Source organism: Lagopus muta, chromosome 6 (assembly GCF_023343835.1).
Source record: "Lagopus muta isolate bLagMut1 chromosome 6, bLagMut1 primary, whole genome shotgun sequence".
In the NCBI taxonomy this organism is placed as follows: Eukaryota; Metazoa; Chordata; class Aves; order Galliformes; family Phasianidae; genus Lagopus; species Lagopus muta.
In genome coordinates this window covers 16685303-16701837 of record NC_064438.1, presented here as the reverse complement: position 1 = coordinate 16701837, position 16535 = coordinate 16685303, and the positions used below count along the sequence as shown (strand labels likewise).

General features: G+C 49.0%; 1 protein-coding gene across 6 annotated transcripts; it reads left to right on the top strand.

The window, feature by feature from the left end:
* Positions 1 to 702: 702 nt before the first annotated feature.
* RAB3IL1 (RAB3A interacting protein like 1) lies at positions 703 to 15793 on the top strand. Of its 6 annotated transcripts, none has more exons than XM_048949745.1 (13): positions 703 to 836; positions 1718 to 1982; positions 2611 to 2756; positions 3984 to 4218; positions 4573 to 4668; positions 6035 to 6112; positions 6632 to 6847; positions 8472 to 8591; positions 9764 to 9892; positions 10006 to 10118; positions 12619 to 12718; positions 13268 to 13334; positions 13764 to 15793. In XM_048949745.1, exons 4-13 carry the CDS (start codon positions 4045 to 4047, stop codon positions 13844 to 13846), a joined length of 1176 nt encoding a protein of 391 aa, XP_048805702.1. In that variant the 5' UTR covers positions 703 to 836; positions 1718 to 1982; positions 2611 to 2756; positions 3984 to 4044; the 3' UTR covers positions 13847 to 15793. The 6 variants fall into 6 exon arrangements, with proteins under 6 accessions (XP_048805702.1, XP_048805699.1, XP_048805704.1 ...); XM_048949744.1 differs by lacking the exon at positions 2611 to 2756 and adding an exon at positions 1421 to 1489 and having other exon boundaries at positions 709 to 836; XM_048949743.1 differs by lacking the exon at positions 2611 to 2756 and adding an exon at positions 1421 to 1489 and having other exon boundaries at positions 709 to 836; positions 1620 to 1982.
* Positions 15794 to 16535: the final 742 nt, after the last annotated feature.

The following is a 16535-nucleotide window of genomic DNA, read 5'->3' as shown; positions in this document are numbered from 1 at the left end:
AACAGCTGCAAGGCTCATCATTCCTGGAAGCAGTGCTGTAGCTTGCTGGCCCACCAGTGAGTGTGACTGTGAGGTTTGGCTCTTGTGCCTGCCTCCCACCCTTGAAGCACTCCATCAGACAGACTGGCTGGAGCCATTCTCTTGCTGCCTTTTGGACTCTGGAAGCAATTCTGCCTTTCTAACCCTAGGACCCTCCATCTCTGCCAGCCAGGCCTTGGAAGTTAATCATTACCACTGAGTGTGCTGCCTGCAGAGCTGCAGATCTCCCCTTCCTCACGAAAGTTCCCTGCAGATAACAAACGTTACAGCCACAGACCTGCCTTCTCAGACGCTTTGCTCTGGGACCTCAGAGCACGAGCTGCCTTCTGTAGTCACCTTGGATCCTAGTGACCAGGTGGGACAGGGCTGTAATAACGTCGTATAATGGAATGGCCTCAAGCTGCGCCGGGGGAGTCCAGGTTGGATATTGGGAACATTTATTGAGAGAAAGAGAAGCGATGCAGCGGCACAGGCTGCCCAGGGAGCGGTGCAGTCACCATCCCTGGAGGTGTTCAAGGTCAGGGCAGATGCGGTGCTCAGAGACAGAGCAGCGTCACCCCGAGCCCGCGCTCATCCCACCGCCCCCCCCACGAGCACGGCGCACGGCCGGCAGCGCGCACGCGCGCCCGCCCTCCCGCGGGGCCGCGCTGCAGTCACGTGGCGCCTCGCGCTGCCCCCTCCCCTCGGGGCGGCCCCGCGGAGCCGGGCGGGCTGCGGGAATGGCGGCGGCGGCGGGCGCTCCTCCTCCGTCCCCTCCGCCGCCGTGAGGCGCCGGCGGCAAGCAGCTTGAGGCGGAGGTAGGTGTGCGGGCGGCGGGGCTCGGGCGGGTGTCGTTGCGGGGCCGCCCGGGTGGAGGTGCGCCGCGTCCGTGCGGGCTGCCGGGCGCCACGCAGCGCTGTCAGCCGGCGCTCCCGGCGCGGGACGGGCGGCAGCCCGCAGGCAGCGGCCGTGCACAGATCCTCAGGAAACCGCGGGGTCGGCTCGGCAGGAAGCTGGAAAACTGCCGACCTTGCACTTTTTTTTTGTTTGGCTTTTTCTGCGGAATCCAACTCGGGAAGGTTTGTGCTGTGCTCGGCTTTTTTTTTTTTTTCTTGCTGCGCTGGGCTTTTTCGGTTCTCCTCTAGTTTTCCTCACGTTTGCCGTTTTCGTGCGTCCGGGGGACCGGTAGGATACGACCCGGCTCCCGAGGAGCGCAGCCCATGGGATTCGGGCGCAGGTGCACCGCTCCCTCGGGTGCTGTCGGCTGTCGGGGCGCGGCGGGACAGCGGCGGCAGCGGCCGGCACCGGTCTGCCTGCGGGACCGCCGTGCCTTCCGGCCTTCCTGTCTTCTTCCCGGTGGCAGCAGCACAGCAGCACAGCAGCACACCTCTCTCCTGCACAGATAACTTTCCTCCGAGAGCTCGAGTCACGAGGCAACGGTTCATATCTCTTTTTTCCCCTCCTATTCCATGTGAGTAGCTGGACTCTTAGCAGCTAAGCGGGTTGCGGTGTCCCTTTCCCTCGCTTTCTTTTGCAGCTGTTTGGTTCTGATTTGGGTTTTCTCCTCCTGCTCTGTTTCTTGTCCTCTTCCGGCCGTACAGCGGGTGGTCCTGCTGGGGCCCTCCTAGTGAGCTTCCCGGGTAATGCAGGAGTCCCCGAACGATGCGCTCGCTGCAGTTTGCCCCTCTGATCTCCGCAGGAGGGGCTCCCACGGTGCCGTTCGAGATACGGCTTAACTATTGAAGGAACGCTTCTGTTTGGAATGCTCTCCCTGCTTCGTGGCAGATCCATTGCAGAGAACCTCCCCTGATTTCGTGTGGCGAGGATGAATTGGTTTCATCAAGTCTCCACCTTCCCGTGATGGGCTTCATTCCTTTCCATTGGGTCGTTGCTTTGCTCGATACCTCCCCTTCCTGAGTGAAGCCTTGGAGAGCTCCTCGTTCCATAGCAATGTCGCTCTTTAGGTAAGTGATGTGATAGATCGTCTTGAACTTTCTCTGATTGCCCACACGTGTCCAAAGAGCAGCCTGACTACAGCAAGTGCTGTGCTGCCTGAACTCCGCACGGTGTGCCATGCCATGCATGCTCTCTCTTGCACCTGAAAGAGTAGAGGCATGGGAGTTCCCGTTGGTCATGAGCAGCTCCCTCAGATCTATGCATCCACACGCATATATGGTGCTTTTATCAGCAGCTCCAGTGTGCTGAGTAGCTTCAGATGAATTATCTTTGCGTAGCAGTGCTCTCTGTCCCTTTCCCTCCCCAAGGTGCTCCTTTCTGTTATTTCTTATACTTCCAAATGTCATTTATCACCAGAACGAGCTCCTTATAGATCTTCCCAGTAAAACCAGGTCAAGTCAACAGTTCTTCTGAATCCTTTCCTACCTTTCAGCACTGCTGATGCTCTCTCGCTTGCTCTTGCTCTACAAAAAGGTCAGCAAAATCTATGACGCGGACTGCATGTTGCCAATTCTGTCCAGTTTGCGTGGCATGGCATCATGGATGGTCCTGTGCCCTTACTCATCCAAGAGGTCAAAGAGATTTCCCTCTCTGTGCTTTCACACTGCTCTCTGTGGTACCTGTGCTTCTTTGCAGGAGAAGACAGCAGGCAGACCACACGTTCTGCCACGTGGACAGGCATTCAGGCATATGTTTTCCTCTTGTAACACCCCAGCAGCTGCAAAACCTACCCAGCCTCTTCCTGGCCTGCGGGGTTGAAGTCTGGATCTGCAGTGAAGAGGGTCAGGGTCTTTGTATTGCTGTGGAATGTGGAAGCTGTGCTGTTTTTTGCCTTGCTCCTCCTGTGGTTTGGGGAGCAGTGTCCCTGAACTTAGGCCTATGGAGTGTTTGCTGGAATACTAAGTAAGCCAGCTATGGTCTGTTTTTCTCTGAAAATGCTCAAGAACAGCCCTCTTGGAGTAGCTGTGTTTAGTTGTCGTGCTTTGTCCTGAGTCAAATGTCTGAGATATGCTTTTTGGGAAGGGTAAAACCAGGAGGTGTTATAACTTTGCTTTGCCTATTAATGTTTTGTGTGTTAAAGAATTGTCTAACTGTGAGGCAGTACTTAGCTGTTGAGAAACCAGCCCTTCTTACCAGGAGTGCAGGATCTCAGTCTGTACTTGGTGTGATTATTGAAGATCCCAACATAGCAAAGATTTCCTCCCAGCTCATTACTTTGGACCACTGTCTCCTCTCTGTTGCTGTTCTGAAAGGATTTCATGTCAAAAGCGCAAAGTAATCCAGTAGGGAATATATCTGCATGCATATCTGGGCTCTTTTGAGAAGAAAGAGAAGAGAAATGACCAAGTTCTGAATTTTGTATGTCTGCTCTGCCTTCAGTGTTTGCTTAGGGTCTGCCTGAGCTGTGAGGGACTTCAGAGCTGAAACTCACAAATGGATGTTCACCATCTTCATTTGTTCTGATGTATGCATGCTCACACCCAGAGCAAATAAATTTGACAAATATCCTTCCTGAGCTTGGCTTGTATTAAAGAGAGGGCACTACAAGGTATCTGGCGAACGGCTTGTTTAACCATGCTCATAAAAATGTTTGTGCACAAGCAGCTTATTCCAGTTAAATTTCTCAGCTTTTTCAGTCTTTATTTGAAGGACTGGTTGTGAGAAGATGGTTTGTGTAGGACTTACCTCCCTAGAAATTCTGCTGAGGGCAGACAGGCCCAGGCTGTGGGCAGAGGAGCTGGTGCTGCTCCGGGACACAAAGCAGGTCCTCTAAGCCAGTTTCTTTGTATGCCATCACCCTCCCTGCTTTGCTCCTGTGCTCTTGGGAGCCTGGAGGTACAGCACAGCTCACTACTGAATGTCCTGTTCAGCGCAGTACTGCTCAGCCTCCCTGAAATGTTGGGAGAACCCAGCCTAGCTTGCTTGCTGTTGCCTCTGAGGCTGTTTCTCAGCCTGGCAGGTTTGCTGATCACTCCCACATAAATTTTCACTGTGCCGATTCCTTACAGCCAGACCCGTTTTGAGGAAGACAGCCAGGAGCAACCAGCTGTGGGATACTGGAAACCACTAATGCCTTCCAAAGGCAGCAAGAAGGAGCCAGAGACTGGATGCCAGAATGCAGGCAGCGGGGATGACAGCCAGTCCACTGAGCAGCGCAACGTCTCGCGTCTCCGCAGCTCTTCAGTGGAGATCCGGGAAAAGGGCTCTGAGTTTCTGAAGGAAGAGCTGCACAAAGCACAAAAGGTAAAGCCCAGAGGCTGTGAGAAGGGCTGAGCTTGGAGGCACTGAGGGACATAGTCTATAGCAGTCACAAGCATAGGTTGGTGGTTAGGCTAATTGATCTTAGCGGTCTTTGCAACCTTGATGATTCTATGATATGGAGCCTAATGATAAGCGAGCAATTCCAATGTGAAAAGCCTGCTACAGCTTGTGGAGGGATGCTTCTGGTGGCGTGGAGTGCTGTGTCAAGAGTCTCAAGCCTGGGATTCATGCAGGGGTAGGGAGGAAAGGGAGTGATTAGTAGGTAAGGCCAGGCGGGTGTCAGCACTGCTGGGGCCTGCTGGTAGCTCATGCATCCCTCTACAATTTCCTCAACAGGAGCTGAAGCTGAAGGACAAAGAATGTGAGAGACTGTCAAAAGTCAGAGAGCAGCTGGAGCAGGAACTAGAAGAGTTAACAGCTAGCCTGTTTGAGGTACCACCCTCTTCCTTTTCCCATCATTTCTTAAGCTAAGCTTGCTTCCAATTCCTTTGAGGTAGGCTTTCTCTGAACTTCCAGCCATGTTTGTGTTACCTCCCACAGCTTCCTTAGTCCCTGTTGTTCGTGCACATTTGGAATGCTTCACAGTGCTGCAAGCAGACCCTCCCATGGGCTGGTGCTTGCTTCTGGGGAGGATTTGCATACGTTCCTTCCCCCTCCTAGCAGCTGTGGGGTGACATAAAGAGCACAGCAGGTTCCATGGTTGCAAAGCTAAGTGAAACCAGACATGGGGATGCCCGGAGCTGGAGGTGAGCATGGCTCCCTGGCCTTCTCCTGTGCCTGCTCTGTAGTCTGAACAGCATTTGCTGTGGTTTTTTGTTTGTTTGTTTTGGTTTAATTTTTTGGTTGTTAATTTGATTCTTGTCAAGCTCTAGCCTGATGAGATCCCGTGATCCCATTTACCAACAGCTTTAATCTGTAGATCTGACTGGACAGTGAGGAAAGCCAGAACTCAGCTGTACCTGTGAAACACAGGCTGTTCCTGAGTGTAAGGTGAACTCAGAGAAGTTCAGCTGAGGGCTTTCTCCTTCACTGGTGGCCTTGGGCAGAGTGCTTCCAGGCAGTGCTGTGGGGTGGTCTCACTGGCAGTTTAGTCTCCACCTGAGCTACTGCTCCTGCTGCTGTGCTGCAGCCGTGCTCAGAGCAGTGAGGGCTGGCTGCTCCATGGAGGTGGTAGGAACAGAGTGCAGTAACAACTCAGGCAAGTGCAGCAGGGCAGTGACTGAATGAGGAACCAGAATGTGGATCAGTGAGTCTGGATGAGAATCTGTGCCAGAGACAGTGATCAGGGTCAGAAACAGTCCAGTAATGAACTAGCAAGTCTGCAGTGGTGACAGACATCTGAAGTCATGCCAGGAAGCTAAGCCAGTGCATTTGAATCAGTCGCAGAAGTATTGGACTACACAATTATGATCTAGCATGGGTGGGTGCCAACATTAAAACCTTGGCTGTAAAGCATATCCCAAGGGCAAGAGGGGCAGGCCCTTTCTTCTGGCTTTTTTTTGCAGCACCTCTTTTGATTGGAGAAGATAACCTTGGACTCAGCAGATAAACTTACATTTATCCAGCTGTGCTCCTGGGAAGGGGATGCACTCCAGGCTGACACTGAGAGGCCTTTTCTGGGAAATTCTCGGGGGCAAAGCTCTTCATATCTGTTAGAGTAAAATAATTGGATGTGGCAGTGATGTCTGTCCCCCTGCTTGCTTGCACAGAGCATGAGACATGGCAGAGCTTTGGCCGGCCCCAAGTGACTGTATGAGATGGGGCTGCCACAGGCAGACTAAAACTCTTTCTGGTCCAGGAGGCACACAAGATGGTGAGAGAAGCAAACACAAAACAAGCGGCGTCAGAGAAGCAGCTGAAGGAGGCATGGGGAAAGGTGAGAACTGCGCTCTCTGTGACTTGATCTCTTTGCAGGGTTGGTGTAGTCCTGGCCCATCGTAGCCATGGTAAGTTGGTTGGCTAGAGGAGGGTGAAGTGCCTGCTCCCTCTCCAGCAGATACTGCTGATCACCTCCTCCTCTTAGAAAAAAGGGTGTGAGAAGAACCACGTGGAAGCAGTGTGCTGTTTAATTGTTGTGGCCGTGTGGAAAGAGCTGATGAGGGTGCATCACAGGGCTGCTGGATTGGTTCCATCTTGGAAAGTGAAATTACTTCTGGGTTGGTGTGTCTCAGAAGAGCCTGGGGCAAGATAGACTGAGGAGCAGCAGGATAGATTCCCAGTTAGTTCTTGTTTTCCTCTTTAAAATTTTGGCTGACAGTGGGCATTTGAGAGAATGAGGAGAAGGCTTCATGAGCAGGCTTGTAGCTGTTTCCCTGTGGCCTTACAGTGTTGGGTGCAGTACAGCAAGTTCAGCAGATGCTGAAGGTGCTGTTGACTCTTGCCTTGTCTCTCTCAGATCGACATGCTGCAGGCAGAGGTAACAGCTCTGAAGACGCTTGTGATCACATCCACACCTTCCTCTCCAAACTGGGAGCTACACCCTCAGCTCCAGAGCCCTTCTAAAGCCGTTTTCAGGAAAGGCCATGGGCGAAACAAGAGCACCAGCAGTGCAATTGTCACAGCCGTCAGCCAGAATGCAACTCCAGCACCAGTCAGTCGTGAGTGCAAAGAGGTGAGTGAGGGCCGTTCATGCACCAGCCTTGGAGACATTGCTGTTGCTGTACTTGAGAAGTTTTGCTTGGCTTCTGACTGAGGGAAGCAATCTGTGCAGTAGTCTGGCTTGTTCCTAAACTGTGCCGAGGCAAACTCTAGAGGGTTTCTATTTGTGGAGATCTCCACTTCTGGGAATAAAGTTCAAAGCTGCATTAGGACAATGCTAGAGGAAGGAGCTGAGGGACTGCTGGAGGGCATGGACAGACCCAGGAGTTAGCAGTGCTGAGAATGGATGTGCTGGGAGTTGCTGAGTGGAAGCCAGTTCTGATGCATCTTGGCAGTTCAGTCTGCTACCTGTTCTGACGTATTTGCTTTTGTTCTTTTTCCCAACTGGTTTGACTTTCAATGATCAGAGCCTGGGTTTGGGCTCCAAGTCTCCTCCACCATCTTCTATCAACATCTCTTGTTCTCTGGTCTTGGGCATGCCACTGTTCTTCCTCCTCCTGCAGAGCATATATTTAACATTCACCTTTCTCACTGGAAGGAAATGTTCAGATAAGGCTACAAAGAATTTGTGAACGTCTTTCAACCAAACCCTGTTTAATTCCCTCATTCAATAGACCTACGCTTGCTGTGACCATGAATGTAATTCTTTTTTTTATTATTATTATTATTTTTTTTCTGCTAGCAGCTTCTGGCTGGGAACTTTCCAATGGCCAGATGTGTGCACAGCTACCCTGAAGAGCAGAAAGGATTCAGGCTGTGGCACTTGATCAGGGAGAATGAAAATGTGGTGAATGTGGTGTAGGAGTATGATTCCCTGATGACTTTTTTTGGAGCTGTGGCTTCTGTCATGAAGAATTGTTGAGAGCACGTGGAGAGACCTGGTCACTTGGCTTGTGAGAGAATGTGTATGCAGAAGGGCAGCTGGTGAAATTAATACATTCACCTAACAGAAGGACTGTGCTGGCAACACCATTGATGATTCCAATGGATTTATTTTGCTAACTTCTGTGTAGTGCTGTTGTTGCTACTTTGGATGAGCATTGGCTGTAGCTATTGTCTTGAGGGCTGTAGCAATAACACCTTTAGCTCTCTTCACAGACAAGAGGAGCAAAGGCTATGACCAAAAGAAAAGCAAAGGAAAAATTAATTCAGTAACTGCAAATCCCTGCTGTACTTGTTTCTCTTGATTAATCAGAGAGCGAACCAGATATGCTGGAAGTTGTAGTCAAATACTTAGTTGGCTAGAAGCTAATTTGAGTGCTAGGAAAAAAATGATTTTAATCTTCTAATGCTCTCTGTGCTCTCCTGATGGTTACCATTCCTGTCAAGTTGTTTACTGGCCCACATGAGAGGTGGTGTGAGGGAACCTGGCATTCAGCGTGGTGCTTTGTGGAAAACGTGTCCCATTCTAAATTGTGCCTAGAAGTTGCAGCATTTGTGTTCCATTTAGCACCTCAAACTGAAGTTGAAAGGTGTCGTTTATGGCCCTGTGATGCCTTGAGGATCGCTCTTAATTTGCTGGAAGAGAAGCCTTGAGCCTCTGCCTGTATCTTCTGTATTGTTATGGTTTTTTACCTCCCTTTCTTGCCTGTCACTCTAAACGTCTTCACTGTCTGTCTCTTTTTCTTGCCTCAAAGTCTGGGGTGCCTGCTTTCCTTTCTCTGCTCCTTTGTATCATCCCTGGGAAGGCTATCCACTTCACCTATGAGCCAGGCTGGCAGGCACTGGGGGCAGATGCTTCCTCACCGTTGCGGCAGGTAACTACTGGACGGTATTGGAGAGGGGTGGAACCCATCCGACTCTCACACTTTCAGCCCTTCAGTTCTAGCTTCCTTTTATGCTAACCTCCATTTTTGTTTTGTTTGTTTTCCTGAATTTGTTTTTTCATGTTGTGGCTCTGAAGCTGTCTGCTGGTGCAAGGTGAGCAGTCCCCATAGCATACAGCAAGCGTGCTAGATTTCAGGCCTCCTTCTGTTTCATTCCTTCATGCTTTTTGTATTGTTTGGCATGTTTCTGTAGTTCTGTTTCTCCTTTCAGCATCTTCAACAGGATTTGCTGGCCTTTTAAACAGCTGCCCTGTCGGCCTGGGGTTTAAATGACTGTTCCAGAGAGTCTCCAGCACTGAAGTATTTCCAGTCAAACAATGTAGGAGGGATCAACCTTCCTGCTAGTTAAGGGCTTGGGGCAAGCTCTGTCCTTGAGTCCCTGAGTTGTTGAGGAGTGATAATTCTTGCAAGCCCATCTGTAAAAGGCAATGAGCAAGCATTGTGATCAGGAAAGCTATTCCCACTCTGGGTTTGACGTTCCACTTGTCCCTGCATGCCAGTGTGATTGCCCAGAATTCCCATTACTTCCTCAACTCCCCAGACACCAGAGTTCTGAGTTGGAATGGCCTTTAAAGGCCTGGCATACTCTGTTATTTGGTCACACTGAATGTAGCCCTGCTGATATTAATAGCTTTTTTTTTTTCTTTCCCCCTCCAATTAATCCTTTTCTATAGCAATCCTTTGTTAAGAAAAGCGTTCTGTGTCCTGGGTATCATTACCACTGTGCTTTGCCATTCAGCTGCTCTCGTTGTTTCTGCCATGGGCACTTGCTCTGTTCAGCAGTTGTGTGGTGGCTTTCCTTCAGCAGTTGCACTGCCCTGTCCTGGACAAAGGTGGGAGAGATGAATCTCTGCAGATTTCTGGCAGAATATGCCCACCTTGGCTGGATGGGTCTGGCACAGAACTGAAAATGGGTGGGAGACAAAAGATCCTTGGAGAGAGCCAGCTTTCCTCAGACACTTCTGTGATATCTGAACCTTTCTAGGTACCAAAGTAGATGTTGTGTAGTTAGACTGCCTGTGCAGTAACAGTTATCTTCAGACATGATATCTCTCACTCTACCTACCTTCTGTTTTCCTTCTTTTCCTGGACATTTTCTGCAGATTGATTCCATTTTATTTGCCGAGTTCCAGTCCTGGAAGGAATCTCCAACTTTGGATAAATCCTGCTCCTTCCTGGACAGAATTTACCGAGAAGATGTAGGACCTTGTCTGGACTTTACTAAACAGGAGGTGAGTGCTGGCAACTGAGGACAGAAACTGCACAGTCTGGTGACACCAAAGGTGCACCTTTAGGGAGGTGACCTTTGCACATCCATTTCTGCAGTCATTTCTCTTTGCTGCAGCTGTCTGAGCTGGTGCGAGCGGCTGTGGAGCAGAATACACTCACCATTGAGCCTGTTGCTTCCCAGATGCTGCCTGTGGTGAAGGTGTCAGCAGAGGACTCTGGTGGGCCAAAGTAAGGAACCTTTCTTGCTCTTGTCCCCCCTTTTTGCTACTGTTTTCTATCACTGCCTTATGAAGTTGGCTCAGTCAGGTACCAGGGCTCAGCTGAGTGTATTTCTAGCCCAAGATTAGCGCTAGTTGAGCTTTGCTTTCTGAACTCTTCACCAACTGATGTAATTCTTCTTGGGTATATTGCAGTTGAGTGGTTGGGAGATAATTTAGTAATGTGTTAGTGCCCTTGGTTCAGAAGTTTTATTTGCTTTCTTTTCCTCCTTAAGAGAAAAACTGCTTTAATATTCTCCGAAGGCTTGTGCATAACATAGGGTGCAAGGGTTAAGTCAGAGCTACATTATCTCACATTCTTGTATCTTGTGACCCCTGAGCTCACCTTGCACTGCTAACATTGCTGGTGCTCCAGGTGGGTTTGAGCCTAGGTCAGAAGAATTTGCTCCTTGCTGCATACATATAATCTTCTTCGCTTGATGCTGTGACTGTGTTTGATGTGACAGACAGCCTAGATTGTTTCAGGAAAGAGGGATGCTGGCAGAAGTTGCATCATCTTTCAGAGTACACAGGGGACTTTCAGTTATTGAATTCAGTTTCAGTTGAGGCTCTGTTCCTTAGTTCTTCCCACTTCCCTTCAAGCAGAGCACCTTCCAGGCAATGGTATTCCTGTAATGAATGTTGCTCATGTGCAGGCTTCCTACTCTGCTCTTCTGCATTTTTCTCTCATCTCTAGACAAATTGTTCCCCCAGCATGTGTCAGGGCTCTGCCAGGACCAACCCATCCTGTGTGTGTCCTTGCTGGTTTCCTTTTGACTTTTTTTTCCCTCTTCACAGTGTGTTCCAATCACAGATTGTAAAGTATTTATTAGTAGGTGATCAAAGGTGGCTAATCAGTTAACAAGTTACTAGTTTAGTATGATTTAGCATCTTTGAGGCTAGAGCTGAACGAACCAAACTCTTTAACTCTGTTTAATTTCCACCCAGACCGGGTGTTAAGGAATCTTTCTCTTGGTAATAAATGGATTTGATTTGTTCCCTGGATGAAAAATGCAAGGTTTGTGGCACCTTTGGTTGTGCTGTGGAGAAGAAAGAAGAAAGTTTGGGTCCCTTTTCACCCTATGGTAACAGAGTTCAGTGCAGTGCTTTCAGGAGTCTAGGCAGGCAGCAGCTGAGCTTGATGGCAGTGGAAAGCAAGCACCAAGGCATTCTCAGAAGCTTTTTGGAGCATCTGCTCCTTTGCGTGTTGTCATCTTCTACGGCTCCCAGAGTAACTTGTGCACCTGAGGAACGATGTTCCTCTTCTAGCCATGCAGGCATTAGATCTCTGAGAAGCCATGGTAATGGCAGTGCAGCAACAAAGTCTGCTTTACTGCTAAGTGATGGTGAAGGCCAGGCTACTGGCTGGTACTGGGAACTGTTCATCTTCACAATAATGGAAGGAAATGGCAAAAAAATAGAGATATGCTGCACCCTCGCTGATTACATCTTTTCGACATCTTTATGGGAGCCATGCTGTCTTGAAAAGAGTACTTTTTTTTATTGCTTTGTTTGAAATCTCTACAGTAGTGAGGCTGAACTTTTCCATGCTTGCACAGAAAGAGATTGGCTTGTTCTTACGGATCTGAAACCATGTCCAAAACCTCCTGAAGTCAGCATAAAGTTATTCCAGATGGCTTTCAAGCCTGAAATAAGGAAGAGGAGCCAAGCTGCACTGCAGCATGTTTTCAGTTCTCAGAATGAGACAGTGGGGTTTGTGCTTGTTGATGGTGAGAAAGCGTGACACAAAAGCTTTAAGCCCTATGGAATACCTGTTAGCTTCCACTTGTAGCTCAGAGGAGATTGCATTTCATTTTAAATGTAACTCTTGCCAGGTTTGCGGCTTCCCTTGGGTGTGTTTTCCTGTGATGTGGCAGAGTTGTGCATTTACCAGTGGTGTGGTGTGTGCAGTCCAAGTAGGGACACCACAAGGAACATCTTGTGTGCCATGTTGGAAGGTATTGAAGAAAGGTGACAAGTTTGGATGAAGTTCAGTGTCTTGCCAGCAGGGGGGATGATTATGCTTAAACACAGGAATATCTGTTTTGAAACCAGATCTGGTCCACAGCTGGCATCTGTGTATCCCACCAGGAAAACACCTGGACAGAATTCTCCTTCAGCCAAAACCTTGCGTGGCAAAGATGTGCAGAGCCCAGAGGACATGAGTTATACTCTGCTTTGTCCTCACCTCTTTCTGTGGATCTGCCAAGGGTAATGCCTTGGTTTGCTTGAGCATGGAATAATTCATGGTACCAGATTTTTAGCTTATGGTCTCCTAAATTCACTATTTATGGAATCTTTCTAGGGTTAAAAGGCTAATTATCAACTGCATTTGGTTTGTTTTTCTTAATGCTCACTGACACAGGTCTTACTTCTGAGCTCTGCCTTTCATCTCCTGGGGATCTACACTGCTGTGCCGTGAGGTTGCTTTATAGCCTGATCTGTTTTCTTTTCTTTCTCTCTGCCTGCAGGAAGTGTGCTCTAAGTGGCCTCCCCAGGACCTGCAAACACCGCATCATGCTGGGGGATTCTGGGAATTACTATTACATTTCACCATCCTGTAGGGCCAGGGTGAGTATCCCACCTTTCCCAGGACTGTTCTAGGCTCTGAGATGGAAGGACTCTTGGGTCAGCACTCAAACTGACAGAGACCTATGGAGCCTGAGTTTGTTCTCATCATTAGGGTGGCTCTCGTTCAGAGTGGTAGAGTGGGGATCTCCAGACCTGTCTCAGGCCCTTGTGCCATGGTTGTGCTCTTTCAGGCCGTCTGTCTGCTATGTATTCACTTCTATGGTCTGATTAATTACAGGAACTTGGTTTGTATTGATTTTTAATTCTCCTTTATAAAACAGTGTGATTTTTTTGCTCTTTAAATGCTGGCTGTTGGACTTTACCACATTCAGTAGTGACTACTTCTGTCTCACGCTGTGTATGTTGTGGGTAGTGCAGTATTCTGGTATGGTACTGCAGATACCTGGAACTTAGGTGAACGGCTTTCTTCCTATCTCATGGTATGTGGTGATATGTAGAACCATTTCTCAGATGCTGAGCACCAGCAGTGCTCCAGTTCTGTAGCTGACACCTTTTTTTTTTCCTTTTTTTCTTTCCTCTATCCCTCAGATCACAGCGGTGTGCAACTTCTTCACATACATTCGCTATATCCAGCAAGGCTTGGTGAGGCAAGATGGTAAGAGGGGGTAGCAGCTGGGTGCAGTGGGGCCTTTGATGGGCCAGTGGGAAAAATTCTGAGGCCGTACTCAGCATGACAGGAGTGTGGCCAGCTTGGGATACCCTGAACTTGCTGGATCTTTGAGAAATAGTTAAATGTCAAAGAAGAGATGAGAGCAGGAGGAATGGCTTCACCCATTCCTTGCTCAACAGCTTCTTGGAAGCTGTGTCCTGAGGCAGAGCCAGTAAAGGGGTGATCTGCTGGGCCCTCCAGCATATCTGCTTCCCTCAATTTAGGGGCGAGCTTTGTCGGGCTGCACTGAAAGCATAGTAACATGAGTAACATGAGTAACATGAGGTGGCATCTAACTGTGCCTCACTTACTGATTATTTTTTTTCCTGCTTTTTCATTTTTCTTCTGTATTTTTTTTTTTTTTTCACTTTGCAGTGGAACTGATGTACTGGGAAGTGATGCGACTCCGGAGGGAGATGTCTCTGGCCAAACTTGGGTTTTATCCCAGTGAGATGTAATCATCAGGAGCAGCCTGAGCTTGGAAGGAAACTGCTCCTGTATGAAGGACTCATCAGTAGTGGTCTGCCAAACAGATGAATGCAGTGCCTCTCCAGCAGTGACCTTGCTCCCTCCTCTCCCTCCCTATGCCTGATGCTGATCATGGAGCAAAAAGCACAAGTTGTACCTTCAGCTGTCCCATTCCTCCCACTGTGACTGGAATGCAGCTGCCAAGCTACCCTTTGAGAGCTGGGCTGGTCCTGGCTGCTCAGGGATGATTGTCTACAGACTGTCCTTTATGGAGATATGCAGTGTATATCCATTATTTTTAAACCTTTGTTTTTATATACAGTCTGCTTTAGCTTAGTCTGAGGCCAGCCCTGTGCAAAGCAGGAGTCCTGGGCTCCCTTCTTAGTAAGCAAGTCTTTCAGGACAGATGCTGGCAGTCTGTCTGTTCCACTCGTTCTTTGGGGTGGAGGGTGCTGAAGCCTGCAAGAGAATCTTTCTTCCAGCTGTCACAGGAGGTCTCTGTTTTTAGCTTGGGATTTGGTGCTGGGTGCTTGTAATCCAGCTGGGGGGAGCAAGTGGGGCTGAGGCCAGAACTGTGCACCTGGGACCTCTGGGAGAAGGAAGCAAGCAGGGAAATAGCATAATTTGCAGCTGGTCACAGCTTGGCTGCACTCAGTGCTGGATATTTTCTCCCAGCCTTGAGAATCTGGTGTTGTGTCATAGGCAGATGCAGACCTTGTTAGCATGTTACCATGTGCACGTTCTTGGTGTGGAAGTCCCTCGTGGTATTCCTAGATACAAACCTCACCCACAAACAAATGCCTTTGTTTTGTTCCTACTCTGAGGGTGAATTTGGGTACTGTTCACACTGTTTAGATGGAAACCATAGTCCCAGGCTGAGTTCTTTATGTCCAGAAGGAATATGCTCATGTTGGGCACAGCCATGAGGCCGAGAGATTCCCTCTCTGCTCTAACACTAGACTTAGAGATGCATGTCCATTTGGAAAACCCAGTATCCCTCAGGCTGCCATACCCAATGAGGAAACTTGAGGTATTTTTGCACAGATGTGAGAGGTGTGGCTGTATGCTTCAAAACGTGCTGGGAAGGATATCACTACAGCTTTTGGAAAGTGGAGGCCAGCTGTAGCTCAGACTTGTCTGTACAGAACTGAACTAACAGTGTTGTAGCTGATGTAGCCCTTTCTCAGTCACCACCCACTCCATTAGGTTCCATTCTATGCCACAGTAGGAATTTTCTGCCTTTGCTGTAAGAAAACTGAGCTGCTGTGGTTTTGTCCAGGAGAGGGAAGAACTGAGTCCAGCTCAGACACGGCTGACCTGCAGGCCCCATTTGTTACCACCTTAGTTCTGCTTTTACCCCTACCACTGAATGCCTCTTGTCACCCTAATTGGATGAGTGCATGCATCAGCTGCTCTTCACTGAAGCAATGTATTTCAAATGTGGAGTAAAAGCCTGGAAAATACATCTTTGGGTAAGAATCTGCATCTGGTTTATTGGCACCTGCAGACCTGTGTCAATTAGACATCAGCTTTTGCCATGGAGAAAATAGAAATGTCTTTCCCTCAGCTGCAGATTTCAGGTCAGTCCTATCCCTGGCGTTTGTCCTTGTGTCTGCTCCCCCCGACCTTTTAATCTCTACATGTCATCCTGTGCCATTGGCTGCTACATTGCAGAACAGATGCGGCTACATTATAGCACTGGGGATGGGATGATCTCTGTGTAGGAGGTGGTTTGGGAGATTGTTTCCCCTCGGTGTCAGTTTGTAAAGCACTTGGAGATAAAAGGAGTTGGAGAAATGCGTTGTATGAGGTTGTCTTACATTTGAAACAAAGCATTGAGAACAATTTGAAAATTAATATGAAGTCACTCCGTTAACAACAGGATGGTTGCACCTTTAATGAAGGAAAAATAAACACTTGCTGTTGGCCTCCTCAAAGGTCTGGCTGCAGTTCTAGGTTGGCTGAAGTGTGTGTGTGTGCATGCTCGCTCAGTTGCCAAAAGGAAGGTCAAGTTGGGCTGCAGCAAAATACTCTTCTGAGCCGGCACAGGAATAACTTGTTTTCCCAGTGGACATCTGAGCTTCCTCCCTTCACTGAACTGTGATTGACTCTCATGCTGAGGTGACTGTGTTCTGTGGGGCTTGGGGAGGGCCAAAGGGTAACTTAAGCATCAAATGCAGCTGTGTTCCCACTGGACTCTAGGCTGCCCAGCTGCTGGGATTGATGAGTTCTGTGAAGAGGCTGAGAGAGCTGGGGTCTAGTGTAGAGAAGGCTCTGGGGAGACCTTATAGCAGCCTACCAGTACTGAAAGTGAGCCTACAGGGAAGCTGGGGAGGGAGTCTTTATCAGGGGGTGTAGAAACAGAACCCAGGGGTAACGGCTTTAGAATGAAAGAGGGGAGATTTAGATATTAGGAAGACCTTCAGCGTGAGGATGACGATGAGGCCCTGGCTCAGGCTGTCTGGAGGGTCTCTGTCTATGGAGCTGCTCAAAGCCAGGTTGGGTGGAACCCTGGTCTGATGGGTGGCAACCAGCCCGTGGTGGAACTGGGTAGGCTGTAATGTCCCTTCCAACGCCAGCCATTCTGTGATCCAGTGAAATTACCTAGAAGGAAAAACCACTCAAGACTTTATTTGGGAATGCAAAGCAGCTTCTGCTCTGAACCAGCCTGAGGCCACT